This window comes from Apis laboriosa, unplaced genomic scaffold, assembly GCF_014066325.1.
Source record: "Apis laboriosa isolate Shangri-la unplaced genomic scaffold, ASM1406632v1 scaffold28_cov147, whole genome shotgun sequence".
Classification (NCBI taxonomy): Eukaryota; Metazoa; Arthropoda; class Insecta; order Hymenoptera; family Apidae; genus Apis; species Apis laboriosa.
In genome coordinates, this window is record NW_025222687.1 from 930,396 (window position 1) to 943,835 (window position 13,440).

General features: G+C 25.3%; 1 protein-coding gene and 1 long non-coding RNA gene across 3 annotated transcripts; both read left to right on the plus strand.

Annotated features, from left to right (window-relative positions):
* The first annotated feature begins 1,099 nt into the window (after positions 1-1,099).
* Positions 1,100-5,421, plus strand: LOC122714184 (ras-related GTP-binding protein A). Its single transcript, XM_043935316.1, has 8 exons — positions 1,100-1,160; positions 1,271-1,370; positions 1,459-1,843; positions 1,918-2,133; positions 2,213-2,328; positions 4,451-4,638; positions 4,748-4,939; positions 5,057-5,421. The coding sequence occupies exons 1-8, from the start codon at positions 1,149-1,151 to the stop codon at positions 5,264-5,266; spliced, it is 1,419 nt and encodes a 472-aa protein (XP_043791251.1). The 5' UTR covers positions 1,100-1,148; the 3' UTR covers positions 5,267-5,421.
* Positions 5,422-9,719: 4,298 nt separating this feature from the next.
* On the plus strand, positions 9,720-13,119 carry LOC122714259. 2 transcript variants are annotated; one of them, XR_006346608.1, is made up of 7 exons: positions 9,720-9,834; positions 10,598-10,776; positions 10,857-11,091; positions 11,197-11,390; positions 11,508-11,845; positions 12,627-12,819; positions 12,979-13,119. It is a non-coding gene; the product is annotated as an uncharacterized LOC122714259 (long non-coding RNA). The 2 variants fall into 2 exon arrangements; XR_006346607.1 differs by having other exon boundaries at positions 10,857-11,390.
* The last annotated feature ends 321 nt before the right edge of the window (positions 13,120-13,440 follow it).

Sequence of the window (13,440 nt, forward strand, 5' to 3'; positions counted from 1 at the left end):
TTTTTAGCATGATTGTAAGTTCTTTGCATAGTTAAGATTCTGATAAATTTATATAAATATTAGTTATATTAGAAACTTTTCTTTAAATGATTTTTTCATTGAAAATATTATATTAGAGGTATAATAAAATTTTAATAATATATTGATTATATTTCTATTTTATATAAAAAATTAAATTCAAAAAAGAATTATTTGTTTATCATATATTTTTTATATTAATCATTATATGTATTTAAATTTTAATAAATTATATACCAAATATTAATATTTCATTTTTTTTTAATTTTCATATTAATTATATTATTATATTATTTAAAAATGTTTAAATTAGTTTATAATAATAATCATAATATTTTTCATTATTTTAAATTAAAATAATATAATATGTAATATTTAAAAAATAAAATTAAAAATATTTATTTCTAAATTATAAAAAAATATAATTTAAAAATTCAAAAATAAAGAATAAAAAATAAGATGATTAAATTCTTTAATATTTAAATAATATTTAAATAATATTTAAATATATGAATATTAAATAATATATAATAAAAATATTGATGATAATAATGTACATTAATATATTATAATAATAAACATATTTTTATTATAGATCATATTATCAAATATAATTTTTAATAATCAATTTGATTTAATCTTATCTTTAAATGATACTTGAATAATGATAATATGTGTGAAGTTAGCTACTAGAAATTGGTAATCACAGCAAAGAAATAAAAAGTAACCATTTTTCATATAATAAGACTGTTTACTGTTAAGGAAATCGTTATTTTCGTTTTTTATAATCATTGTTTTATGTAAATGAAATATCTATGAATTATATTTAATGCTATTTATAAGTCAACAAAAAGACTAGTGTTTTTATTACAGGTCATAAAGTTATATCTACTATATTTATGATTCATCAAATAATATAAAATAACCTCGATATGAAATTTGACATTTGACGACATATTTAACGTATGTGCATTATCACAAATATAATGGAAGTTATTTAATTGTAGAATTATATTATATTATTTAATTATATGTTACAGGTCAAAATAATTAATCAATCACTTTTTACAAAAGAAAAGTTATCAAAATCAGTTTTAATTAATTCTTAAGTTTGACATTATTAATTCAAGATGAAGAAAAAGGTACATAAATTTTGTTTTTATTTTTTGTATAGAATTAAAATTATTTAATAATTTATTTATTTATATATTGGTTTTTTATGTTTTATATATGATCATTATTTATTTTTTAGGTTTTGTTGATGGGTAAAAGTGGTTCAGGAAAAACCAGTATGCGTAGCATAATTTTTGCTAATTATATTGCTCGTGATACTCGTCGTTTGGGAGCAACAAGTATGTAATATTTGAATATTGTTATTTTATTAAATATTATATTTTATATTATATATACATATATTTATTAACTTATTATATTTAATAGTTGATGTAGAACATAGTCATGTTCGATTTCTTGGTAATTTGGTATTAAATCTTTGGGATTGTGGTGGTCAAGAAGCATTTATGGAAAATTATTTTGCATCACAACGTGATAATATATTTAGAAATGTAGAAGTTTTGATCTATGTTTTTGATGTAGAATCCAGAGAATTAGATAAAGACATGCATTATTATCAAAGTTGCTTAGAAGCAATATTACAAAATAGTCCAGAAGCAAAAATATTCTGTTTAGTACATAAAATGGATTTAGTACAAGAGGATCAAAGAGATTTGATATTTAGAGAAAGAGAAGAAGATTTGAAAAGACTTAGTTTGCCCCTTGAATGTACTTGTTTCAGAACTAGTATATGGGATGAAACATTATATAGGTATATTTTTATAACTATATAATGATTTCAATTTATAATATTTTATAATTTTACATAAATTATTATATTTTTAGAGCATGGTCTTCAATCGTATATATGTTAATTCCAAACGTGAAAGAACTCGAACAAAGTTTGAAACAATTTACAAATATTATTGATGCTGATGAAGTACTTTTATTTGAAAGAGCAACATTTTTAGTGATTAGCTATTGTCAAAGACAACATCATAGAGATGTACATCGATTTGAAAAAGTATCTAATATAATAAAACAATTCAAATTGAGTTGCAGGTAAATTGCAGAAATAAAAGTAAAAATCAATATAAAAATTGGTTTGAATATATATTTATAATAAAATCATATCTTTTAGTAAACTGGCAGCACAGTTTCAAAGTATGGAAGTTAGAAATACAAATTTTGCGGCTTTTATCGATGTATTTACATCGAATACATATGTAATGGTTATTATGTCGGATCCTGCTATTCGTAAGTATTTATAATTTTAATTTTTTTTATAATGAATAATGAAATACTTATTTTCGTATTATTTCAGCATCAGCAGCAACATTAATCAATATTCGTAATGCCCGAAAACATTTTGAGAAACTAGAACGTGCTAGTCAAAGTTCAGCATTAAGTAGATAGAAATCAGCTCGACCCAGGCGCGTTGTCACCCGGGTCCAGGCTGTTAATCATTATTGAATCTAAGAGTCATTTTAAAAGAGAATCATCAAAATAAAGGTGAAAAAAATAAGAATTTTTTTTTCTTTTTATTAATTAAAATAATTTTGTTAATGAATAAATAATTTCAACCATTATGATAAATATTATTCTTAAAGAATGATATTCTTTGATAAAAAATATTTTAAATTATTCATACTTTATTTTATATAAAAATTAATAAAAAAAATTTATTAATAAAAAATATTTAAAAATTTTGACATATATGTATATTAATAAATATAAATAAATATAAATAAATATCTATTATATGTCATTATCATATTAAGTGAAATATATTGTTATTCACTTATAATAAATAATCTCTTGGCTCTTAGATAAAACATGGTTTTCTAGATTAAGCATTTTCCTGGTTTTATAATATTACGTATAGCGTTCTTATTTCTGTATAGTAAATCTGGCCTGTTATGAAAACATATATTTTTTTAAATTATATTATATGTTTTAATACAACAATGTATATACTTATTATACTAACCATGTCATTATAACAATTAATAAATAATTGTCTTTCAATTTAAATGATAGTGTTAAATTATGTTATATTTTGTATAAAATTTTGATCAGTATTTTTTGATATAAAATGATATTGAACTTGTTTGAATTTTTTTATAGCTGTATTTATGGAAAAATAATAAAAGAAAGGGAATAATGAAGTCTTATACTTTTACATGTATCATTAAACTATATTTTTTTATTATACAAATAAGTAAAATGATTATTAAACTTAATTATAATATTCTATTGAAATAAAAAAAAAAAAGAAATGTTACGTAATATTTATGAATACTCAACTAGTCTGAAGATATATTTAAAATTCCCGCCATTTGTGCATTAATGGCGAATTTGTGAGTGTCATTCTTTTAGACTAATAAAACAATTCAGATTTTATAGAGTTTGAATATGGATAAAATAATTAAAGGAATAATGAAATATAGAAAGTGCCATAGGGAAGAAATGGTGAAACAATTTCAAAAAGTTAAAGACTGTCCTGAAGTATGTAAAAATTATTTTATCTAATTTAATGTTAATCATTTATAAATGTGTTTATTTTTTTGTGATATACTTTTTATCTCATGATATGTTTATTTTTAAATTATGTTTATAATATTTTGACATTTATAATGAAAAATATATCCTAAAAATATAATAAAATTTAAATAAAATAAATTTTTTTTATCATTTGTAAAAGAACAAGTTTCTTTTGAATATGATTTTTTTATCACATTTATTTTGAATATGATTATCTTATTTACGTACGTCTTTGAACTAAAGAATCATTTACAAAAAAAACAAAAAAAACAAAAAAAACATTGCATTTATTCTGGAAGATATTATCATGCATGAAAATTATATTAATTATATAATATCTATTTAATTTATTTAAAAAATATATTCATCATTTATATTGAAAGAATAAATAATATATGTTGCAATTAACACAAATTACATTTTACTAATCTAAAGTACAGTACTAATACTTACTAATGTAATCGATTTATATACGTCGTTACTCTTATCATAGCCAAAAGCAGCATTCTTTACCTGCATGGATTCCCGGATGATTCCAACTAGATTTACGGAAACAAACGTTGGAGACATGTTTGTTGGTACGAGATTTCACGATGACATTATATTCTCGAATATGAAACTTGTTTTTTTGGTAATTTCACGATGCAATTTAATGATAATGTTATTGCAACATTTTTTATATTTGTACTTAAATAAGTATTTTTTTAATTTTACTAATTAAATAAATATCATATTAATGATTAGAAAAACAAATATTCGATTTCAGAATGACGAAATCGAAAATGTATTCTTTTTTCCTATAGATAAGTTTTATCATGAATTTTATGTTTTTCAGTAAGAAATGCTGGTAATATTATTCCTCATTCTCAGCATTTTGAGGACGAGTTAGCAATGTGTGAACCGGCAGCCTTAGAACTTGTTTGTTTGATGAACGAAATAAAACACATTATAGTTTGCGGCCATAGCGATTGTAAAGCTATGAATATGTTATATTCTTTGCGCGAGGAAGAATTAGCATCGAAAGTATATACTTAATTAATTTTATTATTATTTTTAAATCTATTTTGCGAATTTATAAGATATAATTACAACATAGTGAAATTTATTTTAAATAAATATATTTTAATTTTAGGTAAATAGAAGGATATCGCCATTAAAAGCATGGCTTTTTGCACATGCTAGTAGTAGTTTAGCGAGATTTCAACAGCTTGAAATCACTGATTTCCGTGACCCGATACTTTTTCAAGGTGAGACATCTTTACGAAAATTTGTGGCTTATATTGATCCTGAAGATAAATTCAGCGTAGAAGATAAATTATCTCAAGTTAGTATAAATACAAATTAATCAAATTTAATCTGTTATACATATATATATATTTTATGCACATATTTAATTACAACAAAGTGAAATTTATTTTAAATAAATATATTTTAATTTCAGATAAATACCTTACAACAATTACAAAATATAGCTTCTTATGGATTTTTAAAAAAACGATTGGAAAGACATGATTTGCATATTCATGCACTATGGTTTGATATTTATACTGGTGATATTTATTATTTTAGTAGGGCAAATAAGAAATTCATAGAAATAAATGAATCAAGCGAAAAATCTTTACTTACAGAAATTAAAAAATATTATTCTTAAATTTTTTAAATCAAAATTATCTCAATTTATATTAATATCAATATTTTAATATTTATAATTTATATTTTTTTTATAAAAAATCATTTTTTGGTTAAAACTGAATTTGATTTATTGAATCTCTTATTCCAATTTGTTGAATTTCTATTAATCCAATAATTTTAAATATAGTTAATAGTTAAATATTTGTTGAAATCTCTTGTTATGTATCTAGATATGGAAATTATAAATTGATTTTTATTATTTTCATTTATTATCTTTTTTTTTTCTTAACTATTAATTTTTTATATTATAATTATCTTTTTAAAATTTAAAAATTTTATTTAAAATTTATACAAAATAAATTGATAATAACAATATATAAATTTATATAATATGCAACATAATTTTAGATATTGCATATTATTATACATATAGATAAAAATTTTATATAATATAATAAAATAGATAATAATTAAAGTAAAAAATATTTATTTCTTGATAAAATATGTATATATAATTACAATTGTTGAAATAAAATATTATTTTTGATATATATTTTATATATTGTTATACAATATTGTTATACAATACAAAGTTTATTTGTAATATATTTGTAATTATTTACATAATAATATATACTTTTAAATTATATATATATATATATAATTGTATATATTCACTGTGATAAAAATAAATAAAATATATTTGTTGTTCTTGTTTGATTCATATAACGATTCACTTCGCTTCTTGCCGATTTGATTTAATATACTTTACATCTGAATTGTATAAAATCGAAGTCATAGAATATAAGCCAGAGGACGTACTGATGGATGGACGGTTTCGTGGCCAGGCGAACTAGAGCATGCCACTCCCGAAAGAGAAAGCAAAACAACGAACTAAAGTGTAGAATTAGGATAATAATAAATATGATATCAGAAATTCGAATAAATTTATTGATGCAGTGTATATTTAATAAATATTAGCATCATAAATATAATTATATAAATATATATATATATTTTTTTTAAATAATGTATTTTTTTATTATTAATATTATTTATTAATATTAATTAAGTAAGATTAAAAATAAAATTAGAACATTATTTTATTTATCTAATATTAAATAAAAACACAAAGTTACAAATATATCTACAATCTGTGATTTACAATTTACAATATGAAATTTAAATCATAAAAAAATTCTAAAATATGTTAATTGTTTTTAAACTTTTTTATATAAAAATGAATTATCAACTATTTTAAATTAAAAACAATATACAAATATTTTCAATGCGAGCATCAAAGAAATTTTTGCAAATTCAAAAATTTTTAATTCCATGTGGATAAAAATTCTATAAATTATCGGAATAAAAATATCTTTTGTTAATTTACGAGTAACTATGTACTTACATATCATAATTACGACACGAGGCATGCATATATTTTAGAAACTTGTGGCCAGATACGAAAAATAGTTCGCACTTTTCAATGTGTTTTATAATATATAAAAATAGTAGATAAAAGTGAAGAGGATTCATTATTCTGTCTAAACGAATCGTCGAGTTGGCTCCGTTAGGTCAGTTTATACGATGAGTCCCGATATAGTTATAGTAAATCAGAAGGTGGGAGATCAGAGAATCTCTTCAGTCTTCGGATACATGCGTTCTTTTTTCTTTCCAAGATCTCGCACCCCATGAATCGCTGACATACTAACCTAGAATATTCTGGGGTATCTATCATGAAGGTAAAGCGTGCTGTAAATATAATACATGTTCTACGTTAAAAAGTAAAATCATCATGTCTTTTATTTTTCACGTAAGCAAGATTCAGAGCGAAACATTTTTACAAAGTGGAAAATTCCGTACGTTTAAGATATGTGACTAGATTGTGCATTAAAAATCATATATATTGGATACGATATAATTATATTATATTGTCATTTATTAGATATTGGATTGATTTTAATAAATTATGAATCCAAAAAAATCAATTTTTGTATTAAATGGAAAAATATTTTTTGTACATATGTAATTATTTCTTAGAATTCAAAAAAAAAAAAAAATAATATTAAAAAAAATTTTACGATAAAATAATTTGATTTTTCAAATTTATTTCTTTTTTTTTTTGTTTCGTTACATCATTATTGAAATACTTATTTTCGAAAAAATATTTTATCAAGTTTCTAAAAATGGAATTGCAAGCGTTTTAAAGCATGCACACCACCAAACTTCCGTGAAGAATGTCTTTAAATTAGACTCGGTTACGAAATTCAGGTACACGGTAGCCTCCTGGTCCGTTTACCTGGCTAGTCGGACAATGTTTATTGCTATTATATTATGCTTGATAATTTTGCGGCCAAAAAGTGAATTATACAAACATCTAAAGTTACGTAGTATAATGTATCTCGAATGAACTCAAAGAAACAATTGATAACCTTTCAACTCTGTTTATTTCTTGTCTTTTCTACGTCTATCTCGATCTTTGTTTTGCAAATAATAGAATTAGTTTCTTCGAAATTGTTAATTCTTAATTAATTCTTTTGCAACTATATTTAATTGATAAATTTATTCAAGCATTTATTTCAAGCATAAAAATTTTATAATATTTATATTAAAAAAATTGTTTTTCATTGAATTAGGTACATAGATATAAAATTTCGATCATTCGATTAATCGAATCGAAAAGAATTAATCAGATCGAAGTAGCGATATCAATCAAAATAAAATTTCGACTAACTTTGTCAATTTCCATGATATAATGGTGAAAGTTAAAGAATATATATAGAAAAAAATAAAAATTCTATTTTAATATGTTTTATGTAAAAAGAATCTAAATAATTTGAGATATTCTTATGTCCACATTTTTCTTTTTTATAGACATATAAATATCTGTAAGTAATGAGTTATATTATATTCTTTTTTCAACATATATAATTTATATTAAATTTTTTCTCAATCTTTTGAAATATATTATCTAAGATTTCAATAGAATTTCAAATTGTTTTAAAACAAATGTCCATATTGAGTATTCGGTCAATTTATTTAGGGTGCATTCGTCATAATATTTTTATAGGTTAGATTGGATAACGTCCCTCATACGAATTTATTCGGTACGTTAATTAATTACGCGGATACGACGTCGTTAATTTTTCTACGCTTGACGGACCTTCCTTGCCAACGATCGCACAAGAATAAAGTTTCGGAAAAATACACGAGCGTAACGAAGTAGTAATGCCACCGCGGAGTACAGCGTGTTATGCTTCGGCACACACCACTGGCCACGCACTCTTTTTCTATGACCATTCTAAAACGAAAGAAAGAAAAAAAGGAGATCGTGCGAAATCGTGACATCGTTACTATCTCCCATGCTTCAATAGCTAATTTATCCAATTTTTCGATTCGCTGAAATGAGGCTCAATGAATTATTTCGACATTATTATTTCATTTAAGTTGAAATAGAATGTCAAAATGAAAATAAAATGCTAAATAATAATAATTTTCAAATATGTAATCGCGATCGTATCATGTTTCACGTTTTTTTTCCTTCAACTATGAGTCACGATTAGTTAGGTTATAATATGTTTACCATGATATGTTTACTGTAATTAACATGGCATATATCATATCGCGTATCATTTTAATCTATTTTTGATCATATATTGTTAAACTTTCAAATCTTTATAAAAAACAGAACATTAATAATGAATATTTTTTTTCTATTTTGCTTCTATCGATGTCTTTTTTTTATTTTTCTATATTTCTTCTGTATATATTTATATTTTTATTAAATATTGGAATTTATTTTAATTAATTATTAATTATTATAATATATATAATTTCAAATAATTGAACAAAGAAATGAACATCATTAAGTATTTAATATTTATTTTAAAATTATTATTTTAAATAAGTTTCAATAACATGCAACCGGTAGAGGGTTCTTTTCTCAGCGGAATCTTTATGTGGTCATTAGTGTTCTCGTTTTCAAGCCTCGTGTTTCGTATCCAAGTAAAAGTGAGTCCTAAATAAACGACATGCATGACCATAAATATACTTCCCATGTCGACAAAAAAACTCATGTCATTTAGTGAATTGTCCGTGTCTATCATAAAATTAAAAGAAATAAGAAAGAGATAGGATAAAATGTTTCATATACGATAATCGCTATTATTTTTATTTCTAACCTCCTTCGTATCCTACTAACCGCGCGTCATTCTATTTAAGTCAAGGAAGTGATGAATAACATGCGAGTTTGACATAATTTTCTCGAATGTCAAGATAAATCTTATATCTAATGTAAATCTTATATCTAATGCGTATGTGTATCTATTAATTTTGCTGTCTCAAAATGTCCGAAATTCTAAGCACGACCGTTAACCTAACGTTTAACTGTATAATTATAGCGCAACTTGACCGAAAAAATTCTCTTTCTCTTGCCCTTGTCTTTTCTCATTTTATGAATTAATGTGTACAGGTTTGACATCCAGCTGTAATGTCAAGATCTTCTTATCTGCTAGGGATAATAGTAAGTTTCCTTAATGAGAGTTATTAGCAGATAATATGAGGATTCGAGTGTTTCTTTTATGAATAGTAAGTAGATTTTTCTTTAAATAAAACTTATAACTAACTAATATAATATTATGATTGTAATTAATATTTTAAAAAAATTTTTTGTTCAAGTAATATCTACGTAAACATCTTTAGTCCTTTAACAAAGAATGAAATAATGATTAAAATGAATGTTTTTGTTTATTCTATCTTTTTATTATTCAAATTTTTATTATTCTATTCTTTTTTTAAATTTATAACATATCCTTGATAAATCCTTGCAAAATTGTAAAGCATTGAAGGACTCGCTCACTGTTTCGCTTCAGTTCATGAGGAGAAAAATGATCGTATTTATATAAATCAGCAATTGACAACTTTTAAGCGGTACAGTGTATCGAATGTATTCCAATGATATTGTTTATTTTTACAATATATTTGCAAAATGGTAATAGTGGCATAGCTACAATGTAATTATAAAAATGTTGCAATGGCAACCGGTGCAACGAACTCACGAATGTAAGTACATACCGTGCAATGATATTGCCGGTGAACAGTCCAATTGTTATGAAACATCTTTCTATACGTTTCATGAACAACTTACCTAGTCGAATAATTATTTCGTCCCAAAACAAGCGTGCACTATATTTACGATTATATATTTATTTTATAGCTTTTATATAAGTTTTTATATTAATTTTGACATTCAAAATTAATCCTTATATTCTATTGTAGTTTTTTTCATGTTGAACAAGACAGAAAACTTTCTAAAAATTATTTGTACGCAATATTTTATTCTTTATTCCAGAAATTCTTGATGCTATTGAGAAACTCTTATAATCTAAAGAATGATTTCATTGAAATCACATATAATAAATGATATACATATAATGATATTTTTCTTAAATTAAAAAATTTTTCAATGAAAGAAACACTCGATTGCGATAAAAATGAGTTAAAGAATCATGATGAGCTTTCACGACATCTGTACGTATATTTTTTTTATTTATAAATATAGTATAAACAGATAAATATGGATAGAAACAGAGAGATAATATTTTATACAGGGCCATAGCGCAATAAATAAGCTGCATGAAAATAATATTATGTAAAATCCGAGCAAAAATTTCAACCACATAGAAAAACTTTTGTCGAGAACCTCGAGGATACCTACTTACCTACGCTACCGAGGAATTGGACACCGACTTGGCCGATTAGTCACGATCGATCGTTCTCAAATTGTCGCTTCTTTTTTTGATTCGTAGCGTGAATTTATCGCGTGATATTATAACATGATAGCAAGTATTTATTTATAATTTATTTACACATTGTCAATTCTGATATATCAGAAATCTGACATAGTCAAAGTAACTAAATATCTTTTTTTCGTATACCGATTCATTCAAGAATGATCGAAGATAAGATTGTGGAAGCGTAAGAATCATTGGAAGCGTGGAAGCGGCGTAAATCATTAGCAACAATATAGCGATCGATCAAGAGAGCTGACGTACACGAAAAGAAGCCAGCGGCAAGTTGCAATAGGGCCAATTTCTCTTTATCAATGATCGCCCTGTGGTTTTCTCCGTGGTCATAGAATATGTGTACGTAATATGGAATACATGTTGGTGTTATATGTATTAGCCAACGCGTAAACTGTTGGTGCGTGTGCGTACAAGTTCAAGAACAATGGCAGTTCACGATCTGTATAATGTATGTAGTAGGTATACACGATTTTACCATGCGACGGTACTGGTTCATTGTGGTGGCGGTGGCGGCGGTGGCAGCGGGCAGCTCTCGTGCCACTGACCCACAAACATACTTACCTATGTTATACTATGCTGCTATATACATCGTTCTGCCGTTGTCGCTATGCTTTAATGCCCGTACACACCGCGTTTCCGCCTCTCGTACACACGCTTGTGTACGTCGTCCTTGGAAGATTTACTTGCGGACCTGATTGCAATCCTGATGCTGGTTCGTGAATTTTTCATTCGAGCCTGCACCACCGTGAACCGAAAGTAACTGCGCCTCGAGCAACGAGGGCGATAATTTTACGGTAAATTTCTAAGAATTTATGTTTATGTTTATGTATATACGTACGTATGTTTCAATTGGGCTCGCTTTGATAGAACAGATTAAAAAAATTGGATTTGTTAAAAGAATTGTTTTACTTACGATTTCATTTTACTTTACTTATTTACTTGTGTCCTCTGGCGCTATTAAAATATTGCGTTCCAGAATGCATCATTCTATGATGAAGATTAGATTCGTATCCTGTGACACATTAAAATTCTCAACGTTGATGTATCCGCGTTATGCATATTGATATTGTATGTTTCCTTTTCTTATTTTTTTTTTTTTGAATTTTATTTTTGTTTTTACTTTCGTGTTACTTTACGATTGTACATTTTAAATAATCATATTATAAAACGAATTCCAATGAATTTTGATTTAAAAAAAAAACACGCTTAAATCTTCATAGGAATGTATAAAAATATTGGATTAATATTTCAAATTAGAAATGTTTAAAAACTTGGGTATATAACTTTATATGTAACTCTATCGGTAAAAAGTTAAATAATTTGATATAAAGAAAAGAGTTTTTTTATCAAAGTAATTTAATTATGGTGAATCCATTTCACACGAGATTCTAAGAATTGAAATTCGCATTCGAATTTAGATCGCGCCAAACTAAACTCGTGAAATATTTATCCGTGAAAAGAATGACAGATATCCGTGTATAACTGTATCTACAGAAAATGGTGGCCGCGTGTAATCCGCAACTACTTCACTCCCGCGTTTTACTCTCCATCTCAATTGTCCCACTTGGTAAACAGGACAAAACTGGAAGAGCAAGGCTGAAATCCTGCACGGAGAGGCGGAGAGCGGTGCACGAAAAAGAGGTAGTCGATACGCTCGACTTTTTGCCATCATCGTCGTGAATACAAGACGGCGAGAATCGTCACGATGGATAGCGGCTTGAAGCAACGGGATGGAAGGAGAAAATGAACAACCGGCTACGTTAAAATCGTGAGCAATTCGTTATCACTGTTGCGACCCACTCTTGGTTTCTGATACCAAACAAACTGGGAACAATCCTTCTTCCGCCTCCCACTCTCTTCCCTATTGTTTTCTTCTTCTTCTTCGTTTTTGTTTCCCTTCTAACCTCTTCTTCTTTGTTTGTTTCAGACCAGTATTGACTTTGTGCCCCAATCGACCTGGCTACCTAACCTTTTGAAAGCGTTTGATAGATCACGGGACCGAGTATAATCGCACATGATATTGCATTGAGAAGAGGAGAAAAGACATATTGTTGCGTTATTATTAAATTTTTAAATACATAGATAGTAACCATTGGATAATAATGTAGATATTAGTTATATTATTAATATATATAGTTATATTATTAATTGATTGAAATTCTTTTTATTATAGATGAAATGAAACAAAAGGATTTTCAAGATGATGAATAATTTTTGTTTCTATGTACAATAAGTTTTATTTAAAATTATTGGAACACTTGATTTTGGAAAATCAAAAGAGATTCAGAATATCAGAAAAAAATACAAGAGAGGTATATATCACATCGATCATGTTTGCATTCGTTTCGTATACTTGTTAAAAACACGTGTTTATATCACTTTCAAACGG

Coding starts and splice junctions, on each gene's coding strand:
- LOC122714184 (XM_043935316.1), top strand. Junction 1,371..1,458: donor TCGTCGTTTGGGAGCAACAA/GTATGTAATATT, acceptor TATATTTAATAG/TTGATGTAGAACATAGTCAT. Junction 4,940..5,056: donor TAGAAGATAAATTATCTCAA/GTTAGTATAAAT, acceptor TTTTAATTTCAG/ATAAATACCTTACAACAATT.